Below are 19,832 nucleotides of genomic sequence, written 5' to 3'. Positions count from 1 at the left end.
GGAGGGGGCACAGCAGGGGTTCCCCCCCCCCCCCCCCCGGTTTTTGGGGGGTCTCCCATGGTGCCCCCTCCCCAAAAAGCTCCCAGGGCCCCCTGAAGTGGCTCCTGTTCCACCGGCCGGTGCCCCCTGATCCAGGACGGCCCCACTGAGTCTGGGGGGATTTGTGGGGATTTTGGGGTTCTGAGAGGGGTTTTGGGGATTTCGGGGTGGCTTTTTTGGGCTTTTTTGGGATTTTGTTTGGAGTTTGGGGGGAAGTATTGGGGTTTTTGGGAAGAATTATTTGATTTTGGGATGGTTATGTGATTTTGGGGGGTTTTGTTTATTTGGGGGATTTTGGATTTTTGGTGTTTTGTTGGGGTTGTGGAGGCTTTTGGGGGGAGATTTATTGAAAATTTAGTGAGTTTTTTTAAATTTTGGTGAGTTCCACTGGGATGTTTGGAGATTCCCTGGGGTTTTTGAGGGTTTTCTTGTAATTTTTGAGGATTTTGTGGGGTTTTTGTGGAATTTTAGGGGGGCTTTGGGGCAGTCCCTGGGTGTGGGGAAGGGCTGAGAGGTACCCAAATCTCCTTAAAAGCCCCAAAAGTCCCAATAAAACCCACAAAATCCTTTGATCTCAAACTCCCTTTAGAACACTCTAGAATCCCAATAAAAGCCCATAAAATCCTTTGGAATCCCAAAAACCCCAAAAATCCTGATTAAACTCTGCAAATCCCCCAAAGATGTCCCCAAAACCAGAAAAAGTCCCACAAAATCACCCCCAAGATCCAAAGAAATCCTGGCAACACCCAAACCCCCCCAAATCCCACCAAAAATCCCCAAAACCCCAAATCCCCAATGAATCCCTCTGAATGCCACCACAATTCCAATAAAATGCCCCAAAATCTCCTAAAAATCTCAATAAAACCCCAGGAATTTCTGAGAATCCCAAAAAATCCCAACAAAATCCCATTAAAAACCCCAAAATTCAAAAGGAGCCACAAGAAATTTAAATAAACCCCCAAACACCCCCAGAAAAACTCCCCCTCAGAATGCCAAGAAAATCCCCCAAAATCCAAACCCCCAAAATCCACAAAACCAGCCACTCCCAGTCAATCCCAGTGTGATTCCAGTCGCTCTCAATGAGATCCCAGTGTAACCCAGCATGGACTCAGCTGCTCTCACTGTGATCCCATTGTGATCCCAGTTGCTCCCAGCATAATTCCAGATGTTCCCAGTTCCTCCCATGATGATCCCAGTTGCCCCAAGAATAGTCCCAGTCCCTCCCAGCAGGGTCCCAGTCGTGCACAGTTGCCTCCAGGGTAGATTCAGTTTCTCCCAGCATCGTCCCAGTTGCTCCCAGCATGATCCCAGCTGTTCCCAGTGTGGTTCCAGTGCCCCCAGGATGGTTAGAGACACTCCCAGTATGTTTCAGTTACCTCAGAATGATCCCAGTCTTTCCCAGTTCCTCCCAGTTTCCTCTGGCATCATCCCAGTTTCCATCTGTTGCTCAAAGGGTGGCCCCAGTTGCTCCCAGGATGATCCCAGTTGCCCCAGTTGTAGTCTCAGTCCTCTCAGCATGGTTCCAGCACCTTCCAGCCGATCCCAGTTGCCCCCAGCATGCATCCAGTCCTTCCCAGTTCCTCCAGTTTGCTTGCAGCATCATCCCAGTTTCCCTCAGCTGCTCCCAGTAGCCCAAAGTGTGATCCCAGTCACTCCCTTTCAACCCCAATATGATCCCAGTAAGCTCCAGTTTGATCCCAGTCACATGCCAGCCCTCCCAGTGGGGTCCCAGTATAATCCCAGTTGCTTCCAATCTCTCCCAGTATGGTCCCAGCTGCCTCCAGCGTGGTTCCAGTTGCTTCCTAGATCAGCCCAGTCAGTCCCAGTATGATGCCATTTGCTGCCAGCGTGCTCCCAGTTGCTCCCAGTCAGGCCCAGTCTGGGGGATGATGTGCAGGGTGTGCTCCCAGTCCCTCTCAGATCCTCCCAGTATTAGTCCAGTCCCTCCCAGTATGATCCAAATATGCCCCCAGTGTGCTCCCAGTCCCTGCCAGTATGAACCAGTTGTGCTCCACATGGTTCCAGTTGCTCTCTTTCACCCTCACTTTTGTTCAAGTCACTCCCAGTATCTCCCAGTGTAACCCAGTTCCCTCCAGCATCTTTCCAGTTCCTTCCAGTATGATCCCATTTGCTCCCAAGCACTCCCAGTCAGCCTCAGTGTAGTGGCACTCACTGCCAGAATGATCCCAGTCAGCTCCAGCATGATCCCAGTTCATCCCAGTATAAGCCCAGCAGTTTCCAATCACCCCCAGCATGCACCCATTCAGTTCCAGTTCCTCCCAGTTGCTCCTAGCATGTCCCCAGTTGCTCACAGCTACTCCCAGCAACACTCAGCACCATCCCAGTTCATCTCAGTAAATCCCATTTGTCCCTAACATGATCTCAAGTGCACCACACAGGCTCCTACTCACTCCCAGTATGATCCCAGTATGATCCCAGTGTCCCTAGGTGCAATCACAGTCTGCCCTGATACGGCAGTATGATCCCAGTATGATGTCAGTACAAAGCCAGTACAGCCCCAGTCAGTCCCAGTACGATCCCAGTGCAGCCCAGTCCCTGGCAGTGCTGCCACTGCTGGGATCCCCCAGGCCTGTGTGCGTTCCCCCCTGGCGGATGTGCCGAGAGGAGCCCCAAGGGCTGGCAGGGGCCAGGCAGGGTCCCCAGCAAGGCCCAGTTTGGATGTGCAGCCCCCAGTTTGCCCAGTTTGCCCAGTTTGCCCGGAGTGATCGATCTGTCACCTCAAAACCATTCAAATCCCACTGAAAATAACTGAATTTTAACCCAAAAAGGCTCAATTCCACCTCAGATTGCTTGTTGCCTCCTCAAAAAACTCAGTCTCAGGCCAAACTCACTCCATTCCACAGCTGCCAGCGTGAGATTGAGTTGAGAGAAGATTGGGAGAAGTGGGATCTCAATTTGGAGCAGTGGGATGGGGATTGTGTGGGACTGGGTGTGTGGGATGTATTTGATAGCAGATAAAACTTTCAGAGTTACTGATTCTGTCCCGTTCATTTTCAGTCAGTTCTGTTTGCAGAGTGCCACCTTCTCAGCTGATTCAATTCCTTTTTTAAATCATCTAACGCAAACAATCCAAAAATCAATATCCAAATAAAACCACCCACACACAATTAAATGTTTAAAAATAATTTTAATTTTTCAAGAGTACTTAAGGATGTTATTAAAGTTTAATTGTTTGGTTAAAATGTCTGAGAAATTATAGTGGTGTTTGGTTTTGTGTTTAGTATATTTGTAATATGAATTGTTTAACTAAGGTATGTTAGATTGTATGTTAATTTTTTAGATATTTTTTATCTGAAGTATATTAGTTATTGAGTTAAAACTTTCAAAAGGTATTTCTAGATATATAATTTGTTTATTTATATGCATTGGTAATATTATAGTAATAGTTGTTGATTTGGGTTGAATCATTGTTGGAGTATTGTAAAGAAGACTTGAGATTTTTATATTCCATTTTTATTATAATTTATTTAATTTCAAATATTATTTCTTTGTTTATAATTTTATTGCATTTTGTTGAGAGGATAGGAAGGAAGTTCAAGGGCAGGAACATTTTTTCCTGGCTGGGAACTGGAATTCCAGACCCTGGGAGTGTGTGCAGGACCCCACAGACTGGGATCAAATATGGGCTGGGATCAAATATGGGCTGGGATCCTTTGGATTGGGGCTGCACAGGCTGGGACCATATGGATCAGGACCACACAGACTGGGATCAACTGGACTGGGATCAAATATGGGCTGGAACTCTATGGAATGGGGCCATACAGATCAGGATGATCGAGACTGGGATGAACTGGGTTGAGATTATAGGGACTGGGATTGCACAGCCTGGGAAAAAGCTTTGGCTGCCTTTGGCTGCCTTTGGCTGCCATCCCCGTCTGAAGGTGGCCACATCAAGTTGGTTTGATCCTGTTTGGGGGTCCCATCCCCCTCTTTCCCGCTGCTCTCCCGCCCCTTCCCCATTGTTCCCCCAGTCCCCAATCCCCTCCCCCGTGCTTGGTTTTGGGGGTTCCAGGCCCCTCCTGCTCCCTTTGGGGGTCCAGACCCCCCTTTGGTTGAATTTGGGGCCCCCCCGCCCCCCTTCTCCCCGCGCCCCCCGCTCCCCCCGTGGCCGGGGGGGCTCCCAGCGCCCCCAGTGCCACCAGTGCGGCCCCAGCTGCCCCCGCACGCCCCATCCCCATCGCCGGGGTCACCGCCCCCCGCCCCAAATTCCGCTCCTGGGCACTGAGAGCCATCAGCGACAAACGCTCTGATTGGCTGGGAATGGCCCCTGGAGCAGCGGGACAGGGACCTCTGCAGCCTGAGCTGCCCTTGCTCCTCTCTGTCCGTGCCCAGAACGCAGCGCGCAGGGGAACGGCAGCAGGGCCCTGCGCCTCCCCGGCCTCTGGTTTTGCGTCGCTTCAGCTCCACGGAGACGCGGCTCAAGTGAAAAACCCAAACAGTTTACTAAGGGAAAGCGAAGGGGAGGGCTGAGCTGGGAGGCAGAAAAGGGGATGGGCAGGGCCTGAGGGCTGCAGGGAGGGAGCTGCCAACAGGGAGAGAGATGGCAGGAGCTCCTGGAGCTTGCCACGGGCTCAGCTCTGAGCAGCCAGAGCTGTGCCTGGAGCTCCAGCTGGTCCATCCTGCTCTGCAGGTGCTCCCATCTTCAATGGGCACTGGAAATCGCTGATGGATGCCGGTACATCTGATCCAGCAGACCAACAAAGTCCTGCAGATCTTCTTTCAAAGGTCATCTGAAGCAATTTGCTCATGCACGATGGGCTCTCATCTTCCTTCAGGGCTTGAAGAGCTGGAAGAGAGAGGAACAGAGGCACGGTCAGAGGCCAGGTTGAGGGAATCCAAGGAAAGCCTCCTGCCAGGGCCATCCCAGCCGGCTCTTGCCATGGCCAGGAGGGAGCGGGAGACAAGGGCTTGGGCCGGAAGGTGCTGGCCACGGATCGCCCACGTTTCCCTGACAGCTCTCTGGGCTCTGCCCCCGCCGCCCCTGGTCCGCACGGGGAGCAGAGCCCTCCGCAGCCCGGGCACGGATTGTAGCTGCGGGGCCGGGATGTGCAGCTGCCCCCGGCGGTGCTCGCTGCCACGCGGCTGCCCTGACTCACCCTCAGTGAGGACCTGGAGCTCCTCCTTCTGCCCCATCATGAGCACTCCGGCGAGCCCTGGCAAGACAGAGACCGTGGCGGCGCCAGGCGGCACAGCTGCCCGGCACGGGCGCTGCCAGCCCTGCGGCCGCACGCCCTCCGGCCCGGGCAGGGCTCCTGCCGGCCCCTGCCGCACGCTGCCGCCCGAGGGCTCGGCTGCGGGAGGGCGGCGGCAGCGCCGAGGGCGGCCGGGGCTGCAGCGGCCCGGGCGCGGCTCCCGCTGTAGCCGGGGCAGCAGCCGGGCCGGGGGCAGGGAGGGGCGCCGGGCTCGGGGCTCACCGATGAACCTGATGGCCGCCTCTCGCAGGGGCCTCTGTGGGCTCCGCAGGCGCGGCAGGGCCCAGCGCAGCTGCTCGGCCGCTCGGCTCTCGTCCTGCAGCAGCTGCGGGGAGCGCCGGCAGGGAAGGCTCGGCACGGGCTCTGCCCCTCGGCCGGGCGCTCCCTGCGCCCAGCAGCGGCCGAGCCGGCCCGCACGGCCCGGGGCAGGGAGCAGCGGGGGCGGCGCAGGCTGGCGGGCCCGGCTGCGGCGCCGGGCAGGGCCACAGCTGCCAGCGCCCCGCACCGAGCACCGGGAGCAGGGCTCGGGCTCCCGGGCTGGCCTTACCAGGCTCTCGGCGAACTTCGTCCGCCACTCCTTCGTCAGCAGCTCCTCCAGGTCCCTCCTCCTCAGGAAGCGTGCCGCACAAAGCAGGGCTTGGCCGGAGGCCTGGAGAGCGGCAGAGAGCCGCAGGTGGCACCAGAGCCCAGGGCGCGGGACCCGGGTCACAGCCAGGGGAGGCTGGAGCCCGCCAGGCGCCGGGGCAGGAGGCGGCCGAGCCCCCTGCCAGGGATGCGGCAGCGTCACAGAAAACCTCACCTTGGCCACCTGCAGGTTCTCATCGTGCCAGCGCAAGAATAGAGGGAGAAGGCTCTGGTTCACGACTGTTGTGAGAAGCTCTTCCCCCTCTTCCACTACCAGCTCCATCACCTTGCAGAGAGAATGGAGAGCAGCTGCACGTGGCTGTTGTCCTGGAAGGAAAGGAAAAGTCCTAAGCACCAACTACTCCAGGCCCATTGGGGCAAAGACCCAGAACTGCACAGGGCACAAAGTTTCCAGGTAGCATCCAGTGCCCTTGGCTGGGGCACAGAGCCTTATGTTCTCAAAGTGTGGCAGGAGGGGCTCAGCCAGCTTCAGGGCAGTGAAGGGTAGCAGGAGGTCTTTGTCCTGGAGCATATGTGTGAGCACACAGAGGCTCATCCAGACCACCTCTGCATCTGGATCATCCAGCTGCTGCACCAGGTGTTGATAGAGGCCACGTATTCCTTCTCCCTGTGTGCAAGACCAGGCTGTGCTGTGAAGCCGTGAATGGCCGCAGCACCAACAGCTGCTTGAGGCACTGGGGCAGCTGAGGCGGGAGGCAGGAGAGCTGGGAGCAGCTGCCTCTGCTGCCAAAGGCCAGCCAAGCCCAGAGGTCTGCATTGCCCAGTCCCATGCTGCCAGCGGGGCTTCAGCCACTGCCCCCTTCTCACCAGCGAGGGCTCCTTGCTGAGCACCACGAGGCCTCTGAGCGCCAGGCGCAGCCTGTCCCTGCACTGGCTGGGCAGGTGCCTGGATACCACCAGCAGGGCACTGGGACCGTGTTTGCTCAAGTCCAGGCACTCGAGGAGCTGAAAGGCACAGGCCAGTGACGGGGGAGCCGGCCGGCAGGAGCCCGGAGCCGCACAGGGCTGGGCCCAGGCAGCAGCAGCAGCAGCACCAGCACCAGCACCAGCAGCAGCAGCAGCAGCAGCACAGGGCGTGGGCAGCGTCCCAGGCGGCTGCGGCTCCCAGAGGGCAGAGAGCTGGGAGGCAGCTCAGCCAGGCAGCGCTGCACACCCGGCTCACCTCCACAAGGAACGCCAGGGCGGGCAGATGCCAGCGGGGCTGCTTCCCCATGAGCAGGCTGAGCAGGTGCGAGGCCATGTAGGGACACAAGGGGCTCAAGCCACGGCGCATCTCCCTGCCAGGGGAAAAAGGCACCAAGGCCCTGAGCCAGGCGGGCAAACCTCTCTCTGACTCACAGAGGGCTGATCTTTCCCCAGCACTCTGCAAGGGCACATGGGCCCCTTGGGAGGCAGCTGCTCCTGGGCATCCTCCTCTCCCAGCCTTTTCCAGTCTTCTCGGCCCTCCCTTGCTGACAAGGCCCTCTCGCTGACAACCCCGGGGACTGTGTGGGGCACTCTGGGCAGGGGGCACAAATGCTGGCAGTGGTGGCAGGAGTAAGGGATCTCACCTGGCCAGCAGACCCGCTGCATAGTGCTGGGTGTTGGCACAGAGCAGGGTGTCCCAGAGCTGCTTTTGCTCCGAAGCCAGCAGATTCTTGCCAAAGCCCAGGCGGGAGAGCAGAGCCTTCATGGTCTGCGCTGCAAACCTGCGTGCCGAGCAAAGGCCAGGTCACTCTGTGAGCGCTGACCCTGGCCACGAGGACGTGGGAAGGACGGGGCGACTGGCACCTGTTGGGGTGGCAGGGAAGGCCATGTTCCTCCCAGCACACTCTCCAGAAGCTCCAGGTCTCAATGTCCCCTGGCATCTGCTCTGTGGTGGTGACAATTTGCAAGAACAGAGCCACGAACAGTTGGGGAGAATGAAGCAGAATGGCATAGTGCCACTCAGACATGGGGGCAATCCTCCACAGCACCAGAGTGGCCTGCAAGAGACAAAGCAGCCCAAGGCAGCGCTCAGTGCCAGGGTGTCCATGAAGCACCCGGCTTGCAGCCCCTAGGCCGGCTTTGAGCCCAGGCAGGGAGCTGCAGGCTGGGGAGAGCAGGGAGAGCTGCTGGAGAGGTGACCGGGAGGGCGCGCAAAGGCCAGCTCCAGAAACTCACAGCCAGGGCAAAGACGGCCTTGTTGTCCCCGCAGGAGAAGCTGCCGTAGGGCGGCTGCTCCTCCATGGCAGAGAGCAGCGCTGGAAGCACCTCCTGGGCGGCCACTCCCGACGTGCCCATGGCTCTCCACATCAGCGCGGCGGCTCTGTGGGAGCAGAGCTGTGCGTCAGCACCGTGCCCCGTGCGGCTGCGTGGGGCCGGGGGACAGAGCCCCGGTGCCCTGAGGGGCAGGAGGGAGCATGGCAGAGGCTCAGGAAACAGAGGGGCCCGAGGCTCCCGCAGCTCTCTGCCTGTCTGGCAGAGCCCGCTGGACAGGCTGGACAGGGCCAGGGGCCCTACGGGCCAGGGAGCACTGAGCTCTTGAGGCAGTTGTGTCCTGTACCTGTCACACGTTGGGGCACAGCACAGGAGGCTCATCACCACTTGAGCAGGGTGTTCCTCCGTCAGGCTCAGAATCTCCATTTGCAGCCCGGCGTCCACGGTGACACAGGACGCCAGTCTCTGGAGAATGTCCCTGACCGTGGCTAGCACCTGGAGGAGGCGGCATGGGGGAGACTTGGAGCGCTGTCCAAGGGAGCAATTGCCCAGCTTGCCCCAAGAAGTGCTTGCCTTCCCAGCCCACTGTGATGGCCTCAAAGGCTGAGGGGTCCAGCGGACGTAGCTTGAGGGGCCACGTGATCCTGGGAGGCCTTCAGCCCTGGCCCCAGGCTGCTTACCTGCTGTGGAGAAGCAGCTCCCTTCTGGAAAAGCTCCAGAGTGGCTGCAGGAGTCCCGGTCAGTGCGGGCATGGCCTGAGTCTGTGGCACGCCCTGAGCCTGGGTGTGGGTGGTGGCCGTGCCCTCAGTCAGGGCCGTGTCAGCCTCCGCCCTGCCCTGGGCCGTGTCCTGCTCAGAGGCTGCTGCGAGCTCCGAGGATGCTGAGCTGGCAGCAGCCTCTGCCCGCAGCTTGCCGGGCCTGGGGTCGGGCTGGGCCGTGCCCTCGGTGCCGGTGCTGCCGGTCTTTGTGCGGCCAAGACGCAGGAGCCACCGCAGTGCCTGCAGCAGAAGGAAGGGCGGGAAGAGAGGGACATTCCATGGCCTGCTCCAAGCGCGGGGCTCGGCCGGGCAGTGCCAGCAGGCCCAGCCCAGGTGGGGACGGCCGCAGGTACCTGCGCTGCTCTGCGGAACAGGCCAGGGGTGCGCTCCGGCTCTTGAGTCCGGTCCTTGGCTGCATCTGGCAAAGAGCGAGCGCAGCCAGAGCTGAGGGGCTGCGGGAGAGGCCGGAGAACAGAGCCCAGCCCTGCGCTGCCCAGGCAGGGAGAGACCCGGGATGCCCCAGGGGATGGAGCACGGCCACTGCGGGGTGTCTGCCCGGCCCCTCTTCCCTCCTGTCCATGGGCATTCCTCCAGTGCTGGCCTGTCTGTGGGCTCCATGCATAAACACCACCTGATGAGGTGCTGGCACTCTGCACAGAGAAACCAGAAACCGCCGCTCAGCGGGACAAGGCTCCTGTCCATGCTCTCCCACATTCCACAGTGCCCAGGCCACACCAGGAGTGCTCAGAGCTACAGCCAAAAGCTTCCTATCGATCCTCTCTTGTGGAGGACACCAGCACAGAGGCACAGGTGCCACCTCCTCCAGCTAAGCCCAGGAGATCCACCTCCTCACCAGCTGCAAGAGGAGGACGCTTATGTGCCAGCCGCCCCTCCCAGCCCTGTTCTTCCCCTCGTGCCTTGAAGGCGCATCCCCACCTTGAGACACCCAGGGTGGGAAGAAGAGCTGGCCCCGGACGATATCCTCGTTGCTCTGGAACGGAAGGTGCCCTCAGAGCAGCTTATAGAGCAGGATGCCCAGGGACCAGATGGTGGCTGGCTGGCCGTGGTAGCAGCCAAAGAGGATCCACTCTGGTGGGCTGTACTCCGGCGTTCCTATGGGACACGGGCGCAGCTCATCAGGCCCATGCTGCTCCCTCCCTCCCAGCCAGCTCCTGTTCCACAACAGCCAGCCCCTGCCCTGCCAAAAAGCAACTTGCCTGCAGCTGGCTGAAGATGGATTCCCCCTTCTTCCTTGCCTCCTTCCTTCCCTCCCTCTTCCCCCTCTGCCAGCCAAGGGAGGAACTTCTGCTGCCCAGCTGGGCCCCGGCTTTGGGCTCACCTGACATCCGGGTGTAGAACGTGTCCTGGAGGATCGTGCCGCAGCCGAAGTCGATGAGCTTCGCCTCGCCCGTGGCCAGGTCGACGAGGACGTTCTCGGCCTTGATGTGGCGGTGCAGGACACCGCGGCTGCTGCAGTGCCCCATGGCTTCCAGCACCTGGCGGAACAGCCCCCGCGCCACGGGCTCCGTCAGGAACCGCCGCTCGTGCAGGAAGTACCAGAGGTGCTGACAGCGCTGCGGACGCTCCATGAGCAGTGCGAAGCCCTTGGGCACCTCGAACCAGTCCAGGAGCCTCACGACGCCGCGGAAGCCAGGCCGCGACACCATCCACAGCAGCGCCAGCTCCAGGGGCACAAGGGAGCCCTTGCGCTGCGGGGGGACCGCGATGCCGTCAGCGGGGCCGATGCTGCGACGCGCCTCGGGCAGCCCCTGCCCGGCCCCGCCGCGGCTCGCCATGGCCCGGCCCGGGGCGCTGCGCGGCCCCCGCTCACTCCACGCTCGCTGCCCTCGCAGCGTTCCGGCTGCCGCCCTGCCGGGCCTCGCCTCAGCCCCGCCCGGCACGCCCCGCCGGCTCCTCCCGCTGGCCCCGCTCACTCCCCAGCCGCGCCCACTCCGAGATGCGCTCCCAGGGCACTCGCTTGATGGCCGCCTGCGAGCCAAGGCTGAGCTCATCGCCTGCCGCCCTCCGAGCCGGCCCCGTCTCTTCCCGGGGCGCCGTCGGTGAGGCGGGGACCGGAGTAAACGCTGCCGCAGCTGCCGCTGCCCAGCAGCGGGCCCTGCCGCTAGAGCTGCTCCAGGGGAGGCCTCTCCGCCCGTGCGGGCGGCACCGCGCTGCCGCTCTTCTGCCCGGGGCACCCGCCCGCCCGGCGCGCTGCTGCTTGCCGAGCCGCCCCGGGCTGCGGCGGCTCGGGGCCGGCGGCCGAGCTGGCGAGCGGCGGAGCTCGGAGCGGGGCAGCTGCCGGCCACGCTGTCGGCCACGGGGCGGGAGCCGGGCGGCAGCGGGGCGGCTGCGGGCGGAACCGCGGCAGGAGCTTCGTTCGGGGCCGGGGCCTCAGCTGGGGCTGGGCCAGAGCCCGCGCCAGGCGCGGCCAAAAGCCCGCACTGCTCCGCCAGCACCAGAGCGAGCGGCTCTTCCAGCGGCGCCGCAGCCAGGACGGAGAGAGCCCGGCCGAGGCGGAACCACGGCGGGCCGGGCAGGGGCGGGCAGGGGCGGCCCCGCCGAGGTGCGCCTTGCGGGACGCGGCATCAGCCGGGCTGGGAGAGGCGGAACATGGACGGCACAGCCCAGCACGGGACGGGAGTAGAGTGAGTGTGAGAGGGAGAAGGGGATGGGGAGCGAGTGAAAAGTCAAGCGGAAAACCAATCAAGAGAAGCGCTGCTGCTGCTGCTGCGGAGCTGCCGGAGCTCGCGGCCGTTCCTCCGTTGCCCCCGCGAACCCAACGGAGGAGCCGCCGCGCGCCCCAAGGAACGAAAGAGAGAAACAAACAAATCACACCCCAAAGTCATTCCTATTAGAGAAGTAACCAAAGAAAACAATGTAGCAATAACGAAGAGTGTTGGCTTCTGGCTTCTTTCTTCTTTGCATGAGACCAAGCATTTCATGGGGAACAATTGCCTCTTGTGACAATTTTGCCAGAGTGGACAGGAGCAGAGCATTTACTTTTCAAGTAGAAAAGGGAAATCGTGTCAGTAATGTCATCTCTTTTCATCCTCTGTTGACACAGTTGCAGGCTGCCAAAAGACATGGTCTGCAGTGTGGAACTTGGGGCCAAGTTTCTTTTTCTGCCAGAGGATGAGGAGGGGAAGTATCCCAGAATCATGGAGTCGTGGCATGGTTTGGCTTGGAAGGGATCTGGAAAATCCCATGGCTGCAACCCCCCTGCTGTGGCTGGGGACCCCTTGCACTGGACCGGCTTGTCTAGAGCTCCATGCAGCCTGGCCTTGAACACTGTCAGGGACGGGACATGCCCACCTTCTCTGGGCAACCTGTTCCAGGAGAGTCTTTTTTCTGAATCCCTTACCTAAACCTAATCTCTCTCCATTTGGATCCATGCTCCCTTGTCCTGTCCTTGCCTGCCCTCGTACAAAGTCCCTGTCCAGCTTTCTTGTGTGTTGCCCTCAGGTACTGGAAGGCCACAGCTGGATCAAGGCTGGCTCTCTTTCCCAGGCTGAAGAAGCCGAGCTGTGTCAGCCTTTCCTTGCAGGAGAGGAGCTGCAGCCCCGGCACCATCTGGGTGTCCCTGCTGGGCCCCTGCTGCAGCGTGTCCACGTCCTTGCCGTCCGTGCCGGGGAGCCCGGCAGAGGCGGAGGCAGCGCTGCAGGTGCAGGGTCAGCGGCGGGGAGGAGACCCGGCCCTGGCAGCGGCTCCGGGAGCAGCGATCGGCGCTGGGCCGCCCGCACTGCAGAGAGCCGGGGCCCTTGTGCCTGCCCTTGTGCCCAGGGCGCCTTTCCCCGCCGCCCGCCCGCCCGCCCGCTCGGGGGAAATGCCCCCTGGGCCGCCCCTCAGGGCCGCCCCTCGCCGCTGCCCCGGGCGCTCCCGGCGCCGCCTGGAGGGGCCCAGGCCTCGGCCTCACCCTGCTCAGCCCAAGGCCTGGAAAAGCAGATTCAAACACCCACCCAGAAAGTGCGCCAGGATGCCAAGGTCAATCTTTTGTCACCAGCATGGCTTTGCTATCAGAGTCTGGACGGGAGTAGAAAATCACCAGGGGAAAAGAGCATGAACAAGTTCTGCCTTGGCACTACCTCAAGCTGTGGGGTACCAGTTGTTGGTTTCACTGGCTCTGGATTGAAGGCACTTGAGACAGTAATTCATGTTCAGACTCAAGTGTTTATTATTTCTTATCAGTAAAACAGCCTCATTACTGGGAGTTCAGCAGCTTTTCATTAGAAGGCACAAAATGGCCAACAATCTCTTGTTCCAAGGTCTTTTAAGACTAAACTATCCAATTAGGAACTGACACCTAGATTATTTTCCCTTTTAACCCAATAACTGATCCCAAAGAGCCTGCAATGTGGAATTTCTGCCCAAATACAAAAAGCCAACCAAACCCATGAAGAAGAAGGAAGAAGCATGAAGAAGAAACCCAGGACGAAACACTGTGCCCTCCATTTTGCTTCCATCCACAACATACTAAAAATCCCAAAACCTCAATTTCTCAGAGTCAGAGTGGACCAAAGCCCAAAAACTGGAGGTGATAAGAATGGACTAAAACCACAACCAAGGAATCAGCATCGCCCTGAAATACCTTTCCCCTTACATCAGCCTGGTGCATATTCATAGAGCCTCATGCATATCCATAAACTACTTTACATATTCCAGGAATGATTTTACATGGCCCCTCCCTGGGTCTGCCTTTTCAGAGCATGTGTGTTTCTTGGCTGTGGTTTTGGCTCCTTCTCTTTATCACCTCCAGTTTTTGGGCCTTGGTGCACTCTGCCTTCAGACGGGGAGTGCTGATAGTTGGCAGATCTGTACAGGTGTCCTCATCCTGGGTGCATTGGATGTTATCCCATCCAAGCAGGCAGTTTAACACAAGCAGCTATTTCACTGAGCTTAATTAACAACAGAAATAAAAACTATAGAACAAAGTTACTTTAAAAAACAGTCCCAGCCCATATTTGATCCCAGTCTGTGTGGTCCTGATCCATATGGTCCCAGTCCCTGGGATCCCAGTCCATACAGTCCCAGTCCATATTTGATCCCATTTCAGGCTATCCTTGTCTGGAGGGTTCTGACCCACAGGATCCCAGTCCATGTGATCCCAGTCCAGGTGATCCCAGCCCATATTTGATCCCAGCCCATATTTGACCCCAGTCTGTGGGGCCCTGCACACACTCCCAGGGTCTGGAATTCCAGTTCCCAGCCAGGAATAAATGTTCCTGCCCTTGAACTTCCTTCCTATCCCCGCAACAAACTGCAATAAAATTATAAACAAAGAAATAATAATTGAAATTAAATAAATTATAATAAAAAAAATCTCAACTCTTCTTTACAATACTCCAACTATGATTAAACTCAAACCAAAAATAACTATTACTATAATATTACCAATGCATATAAATAAACAAATTATATATCAAGGAATACCTTTTGAAAATTTTAACTCGATGACTAATGTACTTTAGATAAAAATATCTAAAGAAACTAACAAGCAATCTAACACCTCTTAGTTAAACAATTCATATTACAAATATATAAACACAAAACCAAACACCACTATAATTTCTCAGACATTTCAACCAAACAATTAAACTTTAATAACATCCTTAAGTACTCTTGAAAAATTAAAATTGTTTTTAAAAAATTAATTGTGTGTGGGTGGTATTATTGCAATATTGGTTTTTGGATTGTTTGGGATAGATGATTTTAAAAATGGGATTTTTGTAGGAATTGAATCAGCTGAGAAGGTGGCACTCTGCAAACAGAACTGACTGAAAATGAACGGGACAGAAATCAGTAACTCTGAAAGTTTTATTTGCTATCAAATACATCCCACACAGCCAGGCCCACACAATCCCCATCCCATTGCTCCAAATTGGGATCCCACTTCTCCCAATCCCCTTCCAACCCCATCTCACGCTGGTGGCTGTGGAATGGAGAGTTTGGCATGGGATTGAGGTTTTTTGAGGAGGGAACAAGGAATTTGAGGTAGGATTGAGCCTTTTTGGATTAAAATTCAGTTATTTTCAGTGGGATTTGAGTGGTTTTGAGGTGACAGATCCATCCCTCTTGGATTTTGGAGTAGAGATAGATGGAGAAGAGAAAAAAATTAAGGCCAAACAAACGGACAAGCAGCCAGGAGCGTTCCCAACATGGATCACAGGGAATGTGAGTGACCAGGGCTGTGCCCAAAGTGCCTCCTCCAGTGGGGGATGGAGCTGCAGCAGCGCACGAAGCTCTTCCCGCACTCGGGGCACTCGCAGGGCTTCCCTTACCGGTGCCTCCGTTGGTGTCGGGTCAAGTTAGAGCTGCAGGAGAAGCTCTTCCCACACTGGGGACACTCGTAGGGCCTCTCCCCTGTGTGGATGCGCCGGTGGGTGACGAGGGTGGAGTTGTGCTTGAATCCCTTCCCACAGTCGGGGCAGCAGAATGGCCTCTCCTCTCTGTGAATCCGATAGTGCAGGAGGAGCCTGGAGCTGGTCTGAAACCTCTTCCTGCATTTATCACACTCGTAGGGCCTCTCCCCTGTGTGGATGCGCCGGTGCTTGACAACATCGGAGTTGTTCTTGAATCCCTTCCCACAGTCGGCGCATTGGAAGGGCCTCTCCTCTGTGTGACTCTGATAGTGCTGGAGAAGATGGGAGCCGGTCTGAAACCTCTTCCCACACTCGGAGCACTCATAGGGCCTCTCCGCTGTGTGGGTCCTCTGGTGCACGATCAGGTTGGAGCTCCGGCTGAAGCTCTTCCCACACTCCCCACACTCATAGGGCCGTTCCCCAGTGTGGATCCTCTGGTGCCTGATCAGGTCGGAGTTCCACCTGAAGCTCTTCCCACACTCCACGCACGTGTGGGGCTTCTCCCCATCCTGGAGCTGCTCATGGAGCACCAGCTCCGAGCTCTGGCTCCATCTCCGGCCGCCTTCCCGGCCCAGGCTGGCTCTTTCCCCCTCACATCCCCGCCATCTGCGTTTGCAGCCCCTCCTCGTGCGGCATCTCCGGGCCTTTTCCTCCCCGTTGGCTTCCTGCGCCGTGGAGCCGCTCAAAACGGCCTCTGCCACCAGGTTCTGCCGCGGGCATTTGTCCTCCCTGCTCTCCATGCTCAGCTCCTGCTCTGGGCGAGGAAGGACAAGGACAGCATGGGATTTGCCTCCGTGCCACAGGCAAGGGCAACGAGATCCCCCCAGGCCGTCTCTGGGGACGCACTGCCCCCTCTTGGCTCTCCCCATTTCGGGATGCCGGGGCTCTTTGGGCTCCCGGGCTCCCTTCTCCCCTCATTCTCTGCTCTGGGCTGCAGCGGCTCCAAGGAGTCCCCCCTGCCCCTCTCCAGGCTCTTGAGGCTCCCGCCAATGGCGGCGCTCCCCCCTCTCTGGCCTCCCCACTTTGGCCTCCTGGGGCACACAGGGCTCTGCTCCTCCAGGCTGCCTCTGCCGGCAGCCGCCACCGCCACCCCCCGATGTCCTCCCGAGGGGCCTTTTCCGCTCAGCCTTGGACTTCTTCATTCTCCAAACATCCCCCCAGAAACCCAACCCAGGGACCCCTGGGATATCCGGGCCGGGCTCCCCCTCCCCACTCACCTGCGCCATGGGGGGGGGGGGGGGGGGGGGGGGGGCGATGATCCCACAGGTGGGGGCTGCGAATTCAGGCAGGGCTCGAGACCGCGTGGTTCCCTCAGCTCAGCCTTGATCCGCCTTTGTCCCTCCTCTTCCTCCCGCTCCTCCTCTGTCCTATCTCCACCTCCCTCTCCTCCTCCACCTAACCCCGCCTCCTTCACTGCTCTTTCTCCTCCCGCTCCTCCTCTTCCATCCCCCCTCCTCCTCCTCCCCTGTCTTATCCCCACCTCCTGCTCCTCTTCCATCCCTCCCCTTCCATTCTTTCTCCTCCTCCTCCCCCCTTACCCCGCGTCCTCCTCCCCCTCCATCCCTGCCCTTCCCTCCCTCCTCCTCCTCCCCCAGCAGCAGCCACACCCTCGGTGCCCCGTTCCCGCAGCCCTCGCAGCCCGCGGCAGCAGCGGCGATGGAGCCGGGCCAGGTCGGCATGGGCAGCGCGGGGCTCTCGGCTGCTCCCAGCCGCTGCGGGCGGGGGGAACCCGGCCCGGGCCAAAGGAGAGGCAAACTGGGCAAACTGGGGGCAGATCACAAAGCTAAGGATGCAGCAGAAAATGGAGCTGAAAGAGTTATGTTAATATTAACTCCAAACGAGGAAAAACTGGAAATTCCAAAGTTTAGGGAAGCCGAGAAAAAAGAATTAAACAAGATAGGAAATGAACAAGATAAATCAGGGAAATAGAAACTTCTACATGGAAGACAATTACTTAATAAAATGTGCTTACTAGGAAAAGATTAGAAGACGTGCATCAGAAACCCCACTGGCGTACTCAAGCTTTGTGTGATCATTTTTTAAGGAATTTTGGGTGCACTGGGATTTTTGGTGTAGCAAAGCAAGTCACTGAAAGATGCTTAATTTGCCAAAGGATAAATAAAAAAGGTGATGAGAAAAACAACATTAGGAGGTCATGAGTTAGCTCGTCGACCACTTCAAAATATCCAAGCAGAAGTTTAGATTTGTTAGGTTCTGGATTTATTTGGAAAAAAACCCATTTAATCTAGAAGAAAGAGAATATGCCATATGTTAGACAGGAGATTTTAGGAGAATAAAAATCTTTGAAGTATCAGAAACACCCGAGGAAAAAAACAAGAAAATAAAAAGGGGAAATGAAAGGGAGGGGAACAAGAGGAAAAGTCAGAAAGAGAGTGGGATCCTCTGCAGCTCTTGCCCCCTCCGTTGGCGGCCGAGGCACCTGTCCCGGGTCCCGGCTCGCTGCCCGCCTCAGCTCCGCCTGCCCCGGTTTCCATCCCAGGTGCGGGCTCACTGTCCAGGGCAGCTCCACCTGCCCCGGCGCTGGCGGTGAATTTGTGTGCCCTGGCCCCACTGCCCGGCCCGCGGCCGCTCTGCCGGCCATGCTGGGCAAGATGGGGTTGCTCTGTCCTGCCGCGTGGGCCGAGGTCACCGCGCCGACCGCACCGAGGGCGGGTCCCAGCCATCCCATCCCCGGCTGCCCTGCCCGTGCCAGCTGCGCTGGGCACCGCCGCTGCTGCTGCCGGGGTCTCCCACCTGCCTTTTCTCTGCCGGGAGCTGCCGGATCAGCCGCCATAAGCCATGTGAGGGCTGCCCACGCTCCGGCTCGGCCTCCGCGGGAAGATCCCCCTCTGGCGATTCCGGCAGCAGACCCTGCCCACACTCCGACCGAGCCTCGGCGGGATATCCTCCCCTGACCCCTCCTGCTCTGAGTTACGTCTCCTTGGTAACCACAGCTCCTGCTGTTCAGGGAAAACCCCTCTCTCTACAGGAAGCACCTTATCGAAACACTAGGAGCTCAGTTAAAAGGCAGCCCTCTCCAAATTCTTTCCCAAAACACGGGAGAAAGGCTACAGAAGGTAAAAAAGTGAAAGAGTTAGATGAAGGGATTGCTCTATTGCCGTTAAGAGAGGTTCCCATGGCAGGGATGCGCTGCCCCGCCCCGCGGGAGCCACCGGCGCCCCTGCCGGCCGTGCCCGGAACTGCACCCAAGGGGAAAGCGCCGCAGCCGAAAGGCCGGGACCGGCTCCGGGCTCTGTTTGTTGGCACTGCCGGAGCTGTTGATACACACTACTATTATTATATTATACACACTAGGAAAGAACCGTTATTCCTAATCCCATATCTTTGCCTGAGAGCCCCTTGATTTCACTATCCTAAAAATTAAGAGGGAGGGGGTTTGCATTCTCCATTCCAAGAGAGGCTTTTTCTGCCTTCCCAAGCAGACACCTGTCTTGTAAAGCAAGACAAGCACCCACAGGCACTGAGGGGGGCTGCAGGAGGGGCAGAAGAAGGCCCTGCAGCACTTGGGCACAAAGGCCCAGCAGGTGAGTGCAAGAAGGGAGCAGCAAAAGGCCAAGCTGAAGGCAAAGGCCAGGGCAGAGCTCCTACAGCCCCTGAGGGATCAGCCCCAGGGCCCAAGGGGGCCCCAGCACCCAGGGCACGGCTCGGCCACAAGCACCCGGCAGAGGCATTGCCCTCCTCGGCAGGGCACAGCCCACCCAAACAGCCCCTGGCAAGGAATCAGGGCTCCAGCTGCAGGGCACAAGGACACTGCAAGCAGAGACAGCAGCACCCTCAGGACCAGCAAGTCCAGCCCGTGATGGACATGGATTGGCAGGGCTGTCACAGCTCCCATCACACCAGGGAGCCTCCACACTGGAGCCCTTGAGAACATTCAGGTGGGTCTGCATTCAGAGGAGGCATTTCCTGATGGACACAGGGGCCTCTCAATCTGCTCTGAATCTTAGACCTAAAGGGGAAAATAGTACAGGAATATTTTAATTTTTAAGGGAATGAGTGGGAAAGATGAGCAGGTATGATTTGTTCAACCACTATTAGAAGCTGTGGGGGATAGGTTTGAAATAAATGAATTTCTTTTTCTTCCTCCTGTGATTGTAATTAACTAGGAAGGAGTTTGAGAGCTGGATTTTAATACTGTAAAAAGGGATACAGAGGCTAGTTCTGTTGTACCTCTGTGTCAAAAGTCTGACAAGGCCTATGCTGAAGTGAACCCAGAAGTGTGGGCAGCCCCAGGGAAATACAGAAAATTAGATATGGAGCCTCTACAAATTAAAGCAACCAGGACAAGCACTACCCTGTTCCAAGAGAGGGAAGGAAGGGCTCACAGCCTGGTATTGAGTCCCTGTTAAAGGCAGGGCTTTTGGAGCCAAGGATGTCTCCCTACAACACTCCTATCTTGCCAGTCAACAGACTGGATGGATGGACACAAGGAGGAAACACAGAATTTTCAAGTGTTAAAATTAAGATTAACTGAGGCGAGTGGCCTGGGCCTTCCAGACAGGGAAAAAGAATTTGAATTATAGGTGGACGTTAAACAGGGTCTTGCCAAAGGAATTCTTGTGCTAAAATGTTTAACCCAGTGGCCAGAGAGCAGCCTCATTGTCTGCAGAATTGTGCAGCCA

The 19,832-nt window shown here is 57.8% G+C and overlaps 2 protein-coding genes across 2 annotated transcripts in view; both read right to left on the bottom strand.

Moving 5' to 3' along the window:
• LOC139603913 (zinc finger protein 3-like) overlaps window positions 1-19,832 on the bottom strand; it is a 255,596-nt gene that overhangs the window by 28,208 nt on the left and 207,556 nt on the right. The gene's annotated exons all lie outside the window — the stretch shown is intronic.
• On the bottom strand, window positions 6,212-10,629 carry LOC139603949 (uncharacterized). Its single transcript, XM_071454947.1, has 8 exons — window positions 10,051-10,629; window positions 9,187-9,483; window positions 8,756-9,073; window positions 8,422-8,570; window positions 8,040-8,184; window positions 7,448-7,861; window positions 6,705-7,174; window positions 6,212-6,504 (listed from the first exon to the last, which is right to left on the bottom strand). Exons 1-7 carry the CDS (start codon window positions 10,627-10,629, stop codon window positions 6,821-6,823), a joined length of 2,256 nt encoding a protein of 751 aa, XP_071311048.1. The 3' UTR covers window positions 6,212-6,504; window positions 6,705-6,820.

This window comes from Agelaius tricolor, unplaced genomic scaffold (genome assembly GCF_023055355.1).
Source record: "Agelaius tricolor isolate 1412-34295 unplaced genomic scaffold, bAgeTri1.0.p SCAF_42, whole genome shotgun sequence".
NCBI lineage: Eukaryota > Metazoa > Chordata > Aves > Passeriformes > Icteridae > Agelaius > Agelaius tricolor.
This window is presented reverse-complemented; position numbering and strand designations above follow the sequence as displayed.